Source organism: Myiozetetes cayanensis, unplaced genomic scaffold, assembly GCF_022539395.1.
Source record: "Myiozetetes cayanensis isolate MyiCay16 unplaced genomic scaffold, myiCay2020 scf2-11, whole genome shotgun sequence".
Taxonomy (NCBI): domain Eukaryota; kingdom Metazoa; phylum Chordata; class Aves; order Passeriformes; family Tyrannidae; genus Myiozetetes; species Myiozetetes cayanensis.
This window is the reverse complement of record NW_026087411.1, coordinates 9,100,743-9,116,436: the sequence shown is the minus strand read 5'-3', so window position 1 is coordinate 9,116,436 and position 15,694 is coordinate 9,100,743. Positions and strand designations below refer to the sequence as shown.

At 49.0% G+C, this 15,694-nt stretch overlaps 1 protein-coding gene across 1 annotated transcript in view; it reads left to right on the top strand.

Annotated features, from left to right (window-relative positions):
* The first annotated feature begins 9,233 nt into the window (after positions 1-9,233).
* The window catches only part of ISM1 (isthmin 1), a 40,180-nt gene continuing 33,719 nt past the window's right edge, over positions 9,234-15,694 (top strand). The window contains 4 exon segments of the mRNA XM_050314564.1: positions 9,234-9,580; positions 9,582-9,681; positions 9,683-9,701; positions 10,345-10,847. Of these exon segments, the coding sequence (XP_050170521.1) occupies positions 9,234-9,580; positions 9,582-9,681; positions 9,683-9,701; positions 10,345-10,847 (969 nt within the window).

The window sequence follows — 15,694 nt, the reverse complement described above, 5'->3', positions numbered from 1 at the left end:
ACCATGGGTGAGACTCCCAAAGGCAGCTTTAAGGCTGGAGTGAGGAGCTGAGTGTTAAAATCTGCAGGTACTGGGGTTTGCCTTCTGCTTCGGAGCCTCTTGGACCTCATTATTTCCTCTATACATGTCAGCATTAGCAATGCAAGTTTAAATCAGTATCCCACTGGAAGTTTGAAGGCTTTAAGAAAAAAAAAAAGTGATTGTGAGATTAATCACAGGAGTGGAACAGCAGATAAACAGTCCAGGCTCGAACTACCACAAACCCCGCCAGTGATTAAATACACAAGCAAAAGTTAATGTGTGGACCAAGCTCAGCGCAGCTCCAGGGGATTAAAGACAGGTATCCGAGGGCAAAATCTGGTTTGCTGCTTGGCAGGGACAGAGATTTGGAAACCCCGTCCATCGCCGCATCCATGAAAAATCAAAGGACAGCAAGCGGCAGACAAAGTTCAGTTCTCTTTGAAACAAAGAGCTGCCAAAATGTTCATGTCAGGGTTTTGTTGGTTTTTTTTCCTTTTCCTTTGGGCAGACAGAGCTGGGTTGGAGCTGAGCAGCTCCCAATCTCATCCAGGGAGGGGAACGCCGGGACCGAAACAGAAAGTGCAAAGACAGGCACGTGTTTAGGGGAGCTCTGCAAACACCAACCCCTGCACACAAACCATTAAGTATATTGATGATTTGGAGGTTTTGCTTCGGCATCTCGGTATTGCCTTTAATTAAACTACTGGCAATGAAGTAGTCGTGTTTTTTTGCGTTGGGTTTGAATTTCTGAAAAGCATAATTTCAGCAGTTCTTCTCTGTTCTTGCCCATGCACACACAAATTGCTTTAGACAGGAAGAAATTGCTTTAGACAGGAAGAATTTTCTAAATTGAGTTAGACTTGAATCAAATAATTGAAAACCTATTTCTAAAACGTACTGTGGTGCTTTGCATTCTTAAAAAAAAAATTCCTCTATTCCCAATTGTTTTTCAGTAAACTCTTGTCGGTCTGTTTAAAGTTCTGCAAGTGTGAATATTCATATTTCAAACATCTGGCTTGCAAATCGAGCATTTCAGAAGTACTATATCCCCGCTTACTACAGAATTGTCAGTAAAATTTTAGCAACAACCAACTGGTTTCCTCGCCAAGGGGCCGGTTCTGCATTATTCACACAAATAGGCTTTTTTTTTTTTTCCATTGACTGGAATAGGAGCAGAATCCATCCTGAAATAGTGGCCCCCCTGGTTTAATCCATGACAAGGGACAAACAAATAGACCCTTTGAAATGAGTTTCATCTTTTGTGTCCCATTTGTTGTCTGAAGCAGGTGTCAATTGGATCTTTTCTTGTCTCTCTGTGGTTGAAAAGCAACATGTTGTAGTTAAACCCACTTGTAAATTGTTGTATTTTACAGAAAAACTCCCCCGGGGGTCTACGAAAAAGCTACTTGAGGTTAAGTACCAGGAGTTAAAAAAGGGTTAATTTGCTCCCCCCCCCCCCCATTTCTCATTCTGTTTCAAGTTGTTTCTTGTTTAAAAAAAATATCTCTACTGTCTCTATATACAGTAAAAAGACTTCTCCATACACAGGGTCTGATCCTGCCTTCACTGAAGTTCATTTATTTGTAAATCATGGAAAAGAATTTCCTTTTATAGCGGGCCCAGCTACAAAGTTCCTATTTTCTTGAGCCAACAATCTTATCAACCACCTGCTTTGTTGGATCTAGGGCTAGAAACTGCCTCTGAGTTTTTAATCTTGTGAAAAGGTGACTCTGGAACTAAGACTGCAAGGGGCTGGCCTGACTGCCCTGCCAGCTGGTCATACTGGTTGGCTTTCCAGAAAAAAACCACTGCCAGCAACTTCAACGGCAACAATAAGCCCACACATCACACATTTTGAAAGAATGACGTTATGTGTAAGAAAATGCACTGGAAATGTAATGTATAAACTGTTACGTGATATAACTGCATAAAATGAACAATGTTATTTAACAGGGCTTGATCAGATGGGGCTGTGCTGTTTACGGTGAGTGCACCAGTCTTTTCTAAAGCCTCCCCGGGAGGATTTGTGAAGGGTGGCACCTCCTTCCGAGGCCAATTCTTACTGCGCGAGGATGTTACCAATAAGGAGGGAAGAAAACTCTTAGTTGTTCATTAGCAGCAAATAACTGTCTCAGGCAGCAAGGTGGAGCTCCAGGTATTGCTTTTCCCCGAGCCGTTTTGTTTCACGCTTGCTGTTGTCTTCCGGGTGCTAGAGGAGCGAAAATCTTGCGCAGCCAGGTCAGCTGCCGTGACTAAACACGCGCTTTGGTCTTTAGCGATGTCCTCAGTCGCAGGCACCCAGGTGCTGCACCTTCAATCCGTTCTCCGCCTGTCCCACCCTCTCTCCCGAGTGATGTAAAGCCACCACAGCGTGCAGAGAGGAGCCTCCAGCCAGCCCAGACGTGCGTCTCCAGCACTTTGTCCGAAAGTTCTGCTTCTGGCAGGACCAGGAGGGATGTTTGTGTGATTTCCGCAGTGCCTGGTGGGTGTCTGTGCTCTCCGCCCGCTATTTAGAGGCACACTCCAGGTGTCAAAGGCTCTCTGGGCACCTTTCTGAAGCTTCTCTCTTTGCTCTGATCATCTCACCCACATCCACTCGTACTTTTACATCCCACCGTGGACAGTAGGTGAAGCTGTTGCTATCCAAACTGTGCCTGAGAGCACCAGCAGTGTGCACATTTGTTTGCCAGACAGCACGCTTGGACTTGGGTAGCAGAGAGTGATTTTCTTAGAATTGAATACTTTAGATGAGAGGCCCCGGAATCTCTGTTTTCTTTCTCTGTTGCCTTATTTGACGTAATGTCACCCTCCTTTAAAGGCACATTTCAAGTTATTCGTGTCCTCGGCTGGCTGGGGCATTCCCCAGGGAGTCCCTCACTGTTTGCTATCACAGGCAAAAAATGCTGCACTACGGGAGGGACAAAAACCAGCCTGGTGGAAGAAGCATCTAATCCAAATGGCCATCCTTAGTCCAGGAGAAATTAATTTAGACCTCAGCATCTTAAAAAAAAAAAAAAAATTAAATATTAAGGGACACGTGCTAATTTAAATGATTTCTTCACCTGCAGTATTTGCTGTTCTCACTGTTTCCTTACAGCCAAATGGCTGTCTAACAGAAATGCCTTTGCTGAGCTCGTTGTCACCATCCCTACAGAACAAAGATTTCCTTCCCCTAAAGAGCTTTTTTTCTGCATCTCAGAAAACATAGATGTTTTAAACGACCTGTTGCCCATTATTCAGATGTCTCCTGCAGGGAATGCAGCGTTTGTCATCAGGCTCAGATTTGGGGAAAGAGAAAGAGGCAAATGGCAGGGGAAAAAAGCTGCCCTGGCTCTTCATGTTTCTGCCACCTTTGTTGAACAAAGTCCTTCTTTAACGACAGGATTGTGGCATTTTTCCACTTGCGTCAGTTTGTGGTGTGCAGTGTTTATCTGGAAACGTTTGCTTTACAGAAGGGGATGTTTATCATTAATACTTTTTGGTTACTAAAGCACTGGCTCAAAATTGAGCTGAGAAATCTGAGTGTAAATTCAGCACTTGAGCATGAGAGGCATTAGAATATGCAGGTTTCAAAACGGAATGTTTCATTGATGTGGCATCATTTTGACCTGACAAAGCACTACACAGAGATATTAGGCAATACAAAGTGTCAATTATGAAGCAGAGGAACTGACTGAGTAAACCCAACAAAATCCCCAAATCCCCTGTCCAGGAAGCATAACTAGGTTAGGCAGGTCCTTGCTTATGTCAGTGCAGCAACACAGCAGTAGGAGTTCTTGTCACCTTGCACAGGCTGTGCTAGAGCTGTGTTAAATCACCTGAGTGAATTCAGGTGATATCATCTGAAGCCACCAATAAATGAGCTCTATTTTCTTCACCTGTGGGCATGAAGGCTTCCCAGCAATTCTCCTTTTAGGAGTCAGCCCTTCATCTCACCCACCATCATAGCACTTGCTATGAATTCCTCCTTTCCCTTTCCTGCTGCAGAGCTGTCCTTCAGCCTCAGCTGGCTTTCTGGATCTTTACTACTACTACTATTTATTTATTTATTTATTTATTTATTTATTTATTTATTTATTTATTTAAGTTTCTGATCTCCAGAGTTACAAAAGTAGTCTTGGAAAAAAGCCAGTTGCAAGTGAGTAATGTGATATTTTCCCCGGGGAAGTGAAGGGTTGGAAACCGTAGGTGTGGAAGGTGTGAATTGCTCTGTTTGTCTATTTTTTTTTTACTATTAGAAAGGCCGCTGCTCCTCTGTCACACTGCTGAACGTAGGACAAGACCTGTCAGAAGTGATCAGGCAACTCAAACCTCAGTCACACAACCCCTCAGGGTGATTTGTAACTTTTTCAGCCATCAGCTGGGCCAGGATCACCTCCTCATTCTGCTCTTGGCTCCCACCAGAGTGTTCCTGTAAAGCTCCTTCCCTTCAGTACCCCCTGCCTGTGTGGGTGCGCACAAGGTGAGCTGCTACATTATTTGTTATATGTAATTTCAATTAATTGACAAATTTGGCTGAGTCGGTTCAGCGGATGAGCCAATTTAATGGCTCACTGCTGCCAAAACAAGGGGCTGCCTCCCTGCTCTGGGCTGGGGCGGGGGCCAGTTCTGCCACATGCCTGGCACCTCCGCCAGAAAACCATCGGGAAAGCCTCAGCTGATGTGCTGTGACTCACTGAACAAGGTGACTCAATCAGGGAACTGAGCCTTTGCTCTGGATCACTTGGGTCCACTGTGCCAATTCAGCCACTTCTGCAGTGCTAAAACTGTGTTCAGAGGGAAGGGGGTTGCTGGTTTCGCTGCATTTCTCTAAAGAGGCAAAAATTGCCTTGTGGCAAGCTCTTGTGAAAGTCAGCGGAATTCAGGCTCTTTGGGCACTTCGGAAAAGCCTTGCCCGGCATGCTGATTCCCACAGTCCCCTACTGCCACATCTTGGCAAATGCTACGCTGCAGTTGCACATCATCAGTACAAAAATGTGCAGCATATTGGAAAGTGAAAATGTGGCAGAGTGTAAAATAAACAGAATTTGGTATTTAAAAAAAACAACACCTAACAGTTGGGAAACTGAGCTGGACTGTTTTCTCCGTTTCCATATCCCATAATTCAGACTCATTATACATTTCCCCTTTTGCTGCAAGTTTTAATAAAGTGGCCGCTGAATTTTCAGCCTGTCACACAAGGCACCGCAGAATTCAGAAATCTTGACCCCAGCTGGTGGCAAAATATGTAGATGGGAAGGAAAGCACTAGAAGAAGCAGAAAAATGGAGAACTCGAAGCTAATCAGTTCTTTTAAAAAGAGGGTGACTACTATTGAAGTTGTAATTTATTGAGATAAAGAAACCATGAGTCACAGAAAGACTTAGGTTGCCTGCAGGGGAATGTTATTCTTTTTTTTTTCCTCTTTTTTTTTTTTTTTTTTTTTTTAAGAGAAGACCCTTGTGTGTGCATTTGCAGCTTACAGCTAAGAGGTTGGAGCTAGAAGCTAATCAGCCATTCTGTCTCCTATCTGCTGATCTGCTGGCGTTGGGGGAAGGGGAATGTGGGCAAACAGGCATTAAATTCCACCGGCAGGCGACGGGAAGGTATTCCTCGATAAGCAGCATCCAAGATGATGAGCCGTAAAGCAAAGCCCCTGTGAGGAAGCAGGGGAAGTGGCAGGGAAAGGTTTAGCCATCTGTCTCAACCCAGCCTTGCTCAATGCTTGCCAGAGCAGAGGTCACCACCAACAATAATAACCCTCAAGAAGCCAGACGTATGCTTTCCATTCACCAATAATCTACAAAGCGTCTTAGGGTGAAATCCTGGCTCCTCTGAAGTCAATGGGAGCTTTGCCAACGACTTCAGTGGAGCCAGGTTTTCATCCCTGATAATTTTAAAGCAACCCCCAGGCTTAAAGATGAAACGACAGCATCCTGGGAGTGGGCGCAGACTGAGAAGGGCAGATGGGGCTCTACCAGCAATGCTGCTCTGAAAAGCTGTCAGATCTTACAGACAGGATGCCTCCACAGCCCTGGAGCAACGCCAGGATGGGCAGGAAAGGGGTACAGCGGACAAGGAGGTAAGCACCTTTTAACTGCTGGGACAAATGGGGCATGGGACCCAAGTAATACCCTGGCATAAAACACAGTGGTGCGCCCACTTCTGTGTCCTCCTCACTTCTGAGATAAAGCGTATAAAGTGAGTTAGGCTGGTTTATATTATATCATACTGTTGTTTTTTTTTTCCTCTCCACTCCTTATCCAGCTATCCCCACACTGGCCTGGGAGGTTGTCACCTGGTGGCACTCATCCAAAGTGAGGATTTTTCACACTTGACCAGGTACAATCGATCTACTGTTCATTTCAGTCACCAGGACCACCCAGCCTCTGTAATGTGCTGTGTCTCAGTTAGGCAATATTTTGTTTTCTCAGGACTCCTAACACCAAGCGTAGGTGCCTGCACTTGTGATGCAGAGGGGTTGGCCCTGGGCAGTGTGGTGGACAGCACATGGGGTGTTCAGACACGATGGGCATGGCAGGAGACAGGAGCACCACCAGCAGGACATCACAGATTTAGCCCTGGACACAGTTTCTTGGCCTGGAACACTGAAGGTGGCACAGTGGCCGTGGACAGCTGTTGGGCATTTTTGTTAACAGGCTGGTGTAGGGGAGGCTATGGGGCCTTTCATCTGGCAGTGTCATGACTGGAGCCAGCAGACCCCTGAAACATCTCCCTGTGAGAGAGTCCTCCCCATGTGCTGGAGGCTGCAACGTGGACAGCCACAACCCCCCATGGAAGCTGTGCAGTGAGAATTTGGGAGGCTTGGGAAGAGGCAAGACATCAGGTAAGCTACCACAGCTTACTGACTCCTCTCACATCAGCTGAGCTACACTACCTGACTGTGTACCACACGCATCGTGTCGCAAGTGCTGCATAAAGATGTGTGAATTTAACTCTGTTTTGAAGAACTCGGGCTCAGTGTGTGGCACTGGTGAGGAACTGGGAGCACACAGGAGCTGAGTCTGCCTTTATCACCAAAGGGAAGAGAATTGGAAGGTAAAAGTTGGAGGTGGAGGGGTGAGGTTTGAGCTGTGAACCTTCACAGGGAAGGAGCTATCAAAGGAACACACCTCCCTTACTACAGCACCACCATCAGACCCACCTCCCTGCTGAGTGCCCAGAACCATATCCCAGGAGCAGCATCCCCATCAGGCTAATGGACCTCCTCCCCAGATGAACTCTGACTTTATTTTCCAGGGACTAGATGGTGGCTGCTGGAGCAAGTGTTCACCCAGTCGTGAAAAGAGAGCTTCCCCCTTTGCCTTTAAACCTGTTTCCCTCCAGGTTGCGATTCAGCCGTCTGGATTCCCCGATGAAATCATCTGCTGATTTAACAGTGTTTGTGAATTTAAATGGGCATCTCTGGTGCACGTGTGTGCACACTGTCCTGCCCAGTCACCCCCTGCACAGCCATGCAGGCATTATCCCAAGTGCCCCTTTCACACCAACATTTTTCAGTGGGAAGAGGCTTCATTTCCTCGGTGCCAGTGGCTGCATCGCTCCGTCCCTCTCCAGCTTTGCACAGCAGCTCAGCGCACGAATGTGCCACGAGGAAATGCGCACCAGCTCGGGCCCATCTCATCTGGATTAAAGATGTCTCTTGGTTCAGTTTCATAAGGCGAGGGAGAACTCGTGTTCCCCAGAGCTCGGCGGCAGATCCATGTGAGTGTTTTCCACCAGGCCGTCACTCGGACTGTTTCGCATTACAAGCCTTCAGTCTCGCTCTGGCTGTCGATTTGTACTATTAAGCTCTGAAATACAGAACTCACATGCCAAGTTTCCACTTTCCTTCAGCAGCCGGGATCCGCCGACAGCCACTAGGTACGGTCAGGCTTTGGCAAACCTGGTGGACACTTGTGCCTCTTCACTGCCTCTATAACCACCCTGTTTTGTGCTCACTGCCATGCCTGGCACCAGGATCACAGCGATGGTGGCAGGAGGAGAGCCCAGGCCGAGCGATGACAGCTGAAGCACATCAGTGTTTTTATCTTCTCAGGATTTTGATTAGCCCAAGGAATGTTTGGGTTAAAAAAAAAAAAAAAGCACCACATTTTTTAAAGGCTATGTGACAGTCCCACAGGCTGTTATGGCTTTATGTAATATGGAATAGGTCTGGATGATTTGCTGCATAACTGAGAGCATCAGTGTGATACTGGGTATTTATCAACAAGTGATTTCACGAGATAGAGGGGTTGTACCTCACTCTGACATGCTCCAGGCAGCCCCATGGAAGTCTCTACCCTGCACAATCACCTGCACTCACTGTTCCTACTGCAGTGCTATCACGGAACATGTTTGTGGATTAAAAATCCTTAAATCTGAAGGTTTGGGGTTTGTGGCTTTTAGTCACATGTTGAACAATACGCCAGTGCAATTATTTTAACCATATTCCTGCCTGATTCCTGTGTATTCACAGACAGTCATTATCACTGGAAGGGAAACCTATCTGACTGGAAGGGTACGGGACATCATTCCAACTTATTTATGACCACAGCCTTCAGATGTACCAAGACATGCAAGAAACCTACCGCAAGCTCTGGCTCTCCTCATGCCCCAAATCTGCCAGCTTTCCAGGTCGGGCACGCTGTGGGCTGAGGCTCCCACGATCACCTCAGTCCCAGCTGGCACTGCATGCTGGAAGAACATCTCACCCTCACGTTGCAGGGACCCTGCTGAGTATGTTGGTCTCGGGCTGAAAATGTTTCGGAATACTTTTCCCCCATTTAGATGTTTTGGTACCAATTCAGCCTCCCAGCTCTGACACACTCGCACAGGCTTGTATCCTCATTCTTACACAAAACCTTCCCAATTGTGAGGAACGACGACAAAGATTCCCAAACTCCCGTCTTTTGATAGGTGACTTTATTTATGCTTTGAGCTGATTTGAGCTGTGTTTGTTCTTGTTACACTGGACTCTGTGTGTCTTGAGCACTCAGAAAGAGGTTTGGTTCCCTCAGACTGGATGCAAAGTGATAATCCAAGCCTGATTTTCACGTATTTTCAAATCCACGTTACTTTTAAATTTGGGGGCCTCCCATCTGAGAGAGAACTTATTTTTTTTTCCCATGGTACTGAGGCAGCCAGCAATCAAGAGGAAGGGAAACAAGAGTGAGAAGTGTCAAACCCCAGTGGCCCGAGTCCTACCAGGGACACAGAGACCTGCTGAAGGGGATGTGTCACTTGAGTGCAGCTCTGTCCCAGCCGAGAAGTGGTGGCAATCAGGACACAAGGTGCAGCCATCTGTGGGACGGGGGTGTGCGTGCAGCAGTGGGGTGTCCTGGCAAAGCAGGGCTTGCAGAGGAGCAGGTCGGGACAGGGAGGAGGGGAGCAGGGTGTGTGTTGGGGGGGCACGCTAGGCTGGAGCATGAGCTGCAGAAAGGGAGAAGGGAAAGGGGGGGAGCAGGGGGAGAGGACAGCAGGGGAGGGAGGCAGGGCAGTATAAAAGCATCCGACACGTACCTCTCTCGACACAGAGCGAAGGGGCGAGAAAGTGGGGCTGGAAGAAGCAGCAGCAGCAGCAAGAACCAGGAGGCGCGGCGGCCGCTTGCAAACACGCACGCACGGTGGCAGGAGAGAGTGCGGCGCTGCCACTGCCAGCCCTAGGGCACTGGAGGGAAGAGAGAGGAGAGATGGAGCCAGGTATTCAGCTCCCCGGGAGGGCAGCGGGCAGCTGAAGCTTTTTGCAGCCCCTCGCCCTCCGCGCTCCCATTCCACTTCCCACGGCCGAGCCAGGAGGTAGAGAGGAGGAGGAGGAGGAAGGGGGTCGGGGGAGGGAAGCAGCGATCTGCCCCTCTTTTCCCCGGGGAAGCTGCAGCCTCCCCGTCGAGGTCTGGGAGCGGGCGGGCGTCGCGGTGCCACCCCCGCCGGGGGACGCGGGGCAGTGCGGGGCGGGCAGGGCAGGGCGACGCCTCGACGGGCGTCGGGAGGGAGGGGGAGCGGCGGGGCGGGCGAGGACACGGCGGCGGGAGGGGGAAGAAGCTGGTCCAGGGGCCACCCCCATCCCCGCGCGCGGAGGGAGGCGATAGCCCCGAGCTCTCTCCTCCCCTCGGAGCGTCCCGGCTTCCCCGCCATGTGAGACTCGTCCCCGGCCCCCCCGCTTCGCCCTCCCTCCCTCCTCCCTCTCCCTCGCACACACGCTGCCGGCTCCCCCCGTCCTCGCAGCGTCTCCCCGCCGGCCGCCGAGCCCCGCTGCTCCGCGCCGGCCGCGGCTCCCCGAGGCGGCGGGGGCTCGGCCGCCCGCTCCCTCGCTCCGACGGCCCGCGGTGCCTCTGGGCTCTTGCAGGGCCGCCCGCAGAGACGCCGCCGGCCCGCGGCCCCGCCGCGGGTACCTGCCGCCCGCCGCCGGGCACCGCCGGGACTCTGGCGGCCGCCGCGCCGTCCCGCCCCGACGTGGCTCCGCCGTGGGGCGGCGTCCCCCGCTGCTGCTGCTGCTGCTGCTGCCGCCGCTGCCCCGCGCCCGCCGCCCGCCCCGCCGACGCCGACAGCGCCGCGGTCCCCGCCGCCCGTCCTGCGGCTCCCGGGGCCACGGCCGGGGCCGCTCCGGCGGCGGCGGCGGCCCCGGTGGCGGCTGCGGCGGCGGCCGCCGCGGCTCCTCCTCCTCCTCCGCCTCCTCCGCGGCCGCCGCCGCGGGGCCCTAAAGCCGCCCGGCTCAAGAGGATGGTGCGGCTGGCGGCCGAGCTGCTGCTGCTGCTGGGGCTGCTCCTGCTCACCCTGCACATCACCGTGCTGCGCGGCGGCGGGGAGCCCCACGCCCCCACGGGCGCCGGCAACCACAGCCAGCGGCAGGTGAGTGCCGCCCCGCCTCCCCCAACACCCAACCCGCGTCCCCCGGGGCCGTCGGAGGCGGACACGGGGTGCGGGGGCCGGCCGGGCTGTCGGGAGTCACCGCCGTGCACCTGCCCCGGCCGCCGCCTCCTTTTCCTTCTCCTGCCCCCTCCAACTGTACTGTCCCGACCGCGAGGGTTCCTCTGCCCCAGGGCTTTCCCTGAGCGTCCTCTGCCCTCCTTGGCTTTACGCTGTCGAGGGCAGAGCTCCACAAGCCGCGCTGGAGGCGTCGAGGCGGCTCCCATGTGTGTCACCGCTGTGTCGCAGGTGGGTCGCAGGGACGACGGCACTTGGGGAGCGCTTGTGGGGCGGGCAAGGTATAGAGGCATATCCCATGCAGGGCACCCCTTCGTGAGGGCACAGCATTCCCCAGAGCGAGAGGGGATCACGCAGGTGTACGGTGATGGGAAACACCGGAACAAAACGCGTGGCTTTCCTTGGAAAGCATCAAGAGACGAGTTGACATTTAGTCTTGAAATAGCTGAGAAACTTAGGATCATAGGTGCTTGTGACCTAGCCAGCCCATTCCAGTCTTTGATCCCATGAAACCCGACAGTGTATTACGTCCAGTAGAGGTAAATGACTTTTTTTTATTCTGTTTCCTTATTTTCAAAGGTGATATGTTTTTATTCAGTATCACATGTTGCCATTCATTTGTAATGGTTGGAGACAGTGATCAAAGCTGCAGAATCATCAACCTCCCCAGGCAAGGCTTGTAAATCTCCCATCAGCTGCATTGGCCCTGAACAACTTTTTTTCTCCTGTATCTAAGTGTTAAAGAAAAACCAACCACCAAGTTGACAGAAAACGTATCGTTATCATCACCATAAATTTACATAAACCGCTCTATCATCCTGGAAAGAATCGTAGTTCCAGGAGGGCGCATTTCCATAAGGCACGAGGAAAATTAAGGAGAGGCCAGGCTGTACTGCTCACTCTGTTTGCACAAAGTGAGCCCACCAGCTGCAGGAGGGAACCCAGATCAGCATCCCAGTCACAAACTGGAGTCAGTTCTTCTTAACTCAGAATAACTCCTGCTGGACTTGGTGGGAGTCCTGCTTGGGAGTGCTCAGCACTTTGGGTCAGGCCCCACCTGTCTCTCTTTTGAGCTGTAGTTTTGTCACCAGCTTGACATCCCAAGATGGTTTTTTTTTTTGATATCTGCAGGATTTCTGGTCATAATGTTTTATAAAGGATGCTTTCTTTCCTTGTGGGCACTTGAAATGCCTTTTGACATGATGTTCCGTGAAAAAGTAAATTTGGAGAGGTTTTTTATGAGGTGTTTGCTATCATTAGAATAACCCTGAATTTGCCTTTTCTTGACAGGCTTGTAACATAATGAGGGAAACATCTGGGCAAGTGGGAACTCTGGGTGATGCCATTTCCCCAAGGAGCTCCATTTAGGGTACTGTTGTAAGGTTAGGGTGAAACAAGAGGAAAATCATCCTCAGATAATTATCCTGGATTATTATCATTGTAGTTGGTCGTCTCGTGAAAAATCTGTTAATTGTTGACTTCAAGAATTTTTTTCTGTCCAGTGATTTTTTTTACAGTTTACTTTAATCAACTCTGTGCCTTTAAGCACCGTGATAGCTTTAGCAGTTCGTATTTTCACCATGTTTTGCCATTTGTAGAATTGAAATTTTTATATACTTCCCAACTGAATCGATTCTGCAGTTATGCACTCGAGAGAGTGTGTCTGTACAAAACATTATGGGGTGTGGGGGGGTAAAGGATATTGATTAGAGCAATCGGTTAAACAGATGGAAGTCTATCAATTTTATTTGGTTTTGTAACTTCCATGGATTCTATTACTAGCTGGAAAATCCTGTAACCAGCTTTAGAAAGTTGCACTCTGACGGGCAGATACTCCCATTCAGAGCATCGTAATACAGATGGCCATGGCAAGTTTGCACTGGGATCTTCTGATTTCGGCAGGTTTTGGGCCGTATTGTGGCACGTGCTGAAGTGAAATGCAAAATCCTAGTGCACTGCACTCCGAGCTAGAGAATCAGTGCAGAAAACAAAACTGCACAAAGCCAGACTTGTCGATAGAAGCGCTTAGAAATCTCTCAGGTTTTTTCTGCCTGTGTGGGTCTGTGGAGAGAAAAGATCGGAAGAAGTGATTAGGTCACTGTTTCATTTGATGAAGAAGTGGCAAGTCCAGGAAAGAGTAATCTTTGCAGCAACTGTTTATAGATGTCTTTTGACATGGCAAATTTGTATCAAAAGTCCCGCAATTATCAATGCGGGGTATTCTGGGGGGCTTAGGCAGTCGATTTGCACAAATAAAGTGGTTGGAGTTGGGTTGTTTTTACGTCAAACAGATTCAGGACGAATCCTTAGTAATCTTAAAATATTGTTGGAGATTTAAATAGTCTAAAATAGAGACTTGTAAGCATTTTGAAGGCTGATTCATTAAGGGAGGAAGAGCTTCTGTTTCTCCCATCCCTTGGTCCTTCAAATGAAGGAAGGATTTTGAAGGATAGGTTTTGATTCCTTTAGGTCTTTCAGTCACGTTGACCTCCGCAATTAATTAGGCTGATAGATGAAAGAAATACAGAAAAAAATCCCTTCAGTCCTAAAATTAAACAAGTTATTTCTTCCTCCCTCTTATTTTTCCCTTTGGTGCCTTTCCCTGCTCTGTATGTGTGTCTCTAGAGATCCCAGATGTCTGGGATCATCTTGTGTTGGTGTGTCTGGCTGCAGTGGAGCAGCAGTGAGGAGAAAAATCCTGATGTACTCTTCTGGTCCTCTTTGGGATGGGTGAGATACAGGCACAGGCTACCTCAGTTCACTGCTGCAGAAATGGGTGCTGGACCTGGTGTTAGAATTGGGTTGTGGTAGCGTGAACTAACACAAGATGGGAAATACAGATTGGAGCTGTAAAATATCTCTCACAGTCTTGAGTTATGAGAGGGAATAAGCCTTGTGTTTCTCAATCAGATTTTATTCCCCTTCTTCCACCTACTCCAAAGGAAAAAAAAAAAAAAAAAAAGAGGAGATTTGGGGAGGGGGGAGATTTTTTTGGTTTTTTTCTGGTGAGATTTCTAGGTCTAATTTAATTAGCATCCAGAATCTCTTGTGCATTCTATTTGTGAATTAAGGAAGTGCAAACTTCTGCTTCTGAAGAAGAGCAAGTGAAGTGGTATTAAGAGATGGAAAAATGCTGCTTCAGTATGTTTTTGTCTTTTTACGTAGTTTTAAAATGAAGGGAAGGCTTGAACATAAACTTTGGAAGACATTTGTAATACTTTACGATGCTCTAAAAATCTGTCCTTTCATTCTGAGAGCAAATATTTCATCGAGAAGTTTATTCCCCTCACTTCTAATTTTTCCGTAGCAGGCCTTGCACACCAAGAAAAACAGTGTTCCCACACCAAGAAAAATGACCTTGTAAAATGCAGTAACAGAGCCACCAACAATATATGCCATAGCACATGAAGTCAGACTCTCCACTGCGGTCCTTGCAGCGGTATTACATTAGCCTGAAGCTCGGTAACTGCGCTTAAAACTGGAGCCATGTAAGAAAACGTAATTTGAAAAGGAGCACAGTGCTGTAAACAGATTTTTTTTTTCCCTTTAATCGCCCTGCTCCTGTCCTTGCCCCCTCCTCAGTGGGCATGTAAGCAATTACAGCGTGTCAGAGACGTTCCCTGAGCCCTACCAGGAGGAACACATTCTGCTGCTTACAAATGGTTGCACAGGAGTCGCTCTCCAAGCCATGTGAGGAGCCCTTTATGGAGCTGAGCTCTTAGATTTTCTCTGAAGATCCACAGCTCAGCACCACGAGAGGCTCAGCAGTGGTGTGTGCTGTCTGCTGCCTTTGCTGGGGTGTATTTTAGTCTTTTCAGGGCCTGTGCATTCTTGCTGACCCTCGTTCTGCATTCAGGCAGTTTGCAAAACGATCTCCAGTCGGATACAGTGGCATATTTCAGCTTTCTGGCTTCCCCGGTTAAGTAGGACTCAAGCTGTTTACTTTGGGAGAGTTTTAGGCTGAGTTTTTTTTAAAGCTTATTTGAGCTCTGGAGCTTTACATTTGGTTAGTTCTAATAGGAACCGATCGTCTAAGTCATCCTTGAAAAACTGTCGACTCCACGTTCTGCATTCCCGTTTTCCAGACTGGCCTTAGCCTGTGTGAGGTGCCAGTAAGTGGATGTACATCATGTATTTAATACGAACACTAAATCCTTCTCTGCCTTAAGAGCAATTCATATTAATAACTCTCAGAGCAGGTGGCTTGTGAACGAGGCAGGCTGACTCTCTGCAACCCAAAATCTCCTTTGGTGAGGTGGTTCCTCGTCACAGCAGATCCTGTTCCCTGCTTTTTGACAGGGACAGTAAAACCTGCCTGGTCTCAGCAGGCTTTGCTGTGTAGGCTCTTAGCTAAAGCTCACCCTTTTTGGCATGTGTTCCTCCAGTTGTGCACTAAGCTTTAGGAATGGCTTAGGCCATGTGCAGTTCATTCTCTCATCTCCCACGGGAGAGAATTATGTGTGCTCTTTAGTGGTTTTGCTAGTGGGCTGTGGCTTGTTCCAGGATCGAGGGGGAGGGAAGAGTCATTAGCTTACGTGTGCTGCTGCTGCTGCATGCATGGAAGCAAAGGATAAAATGGGAAACAAGGGTGAAGGATTGAGACTATTGCACTGAGCAGAGGACCATTTTCTGGCATCCATTGCTCCCAGGAGGGATTCTTTCACCTTTCCAGCCTGGCTCGAGGAAAACTCCAGAAAGTATTAATTAAACTTCATACCTATGACTTTAATTAATTTCCTAGCAAACTAAAGCATCCTTGGTGGAAAAGAACT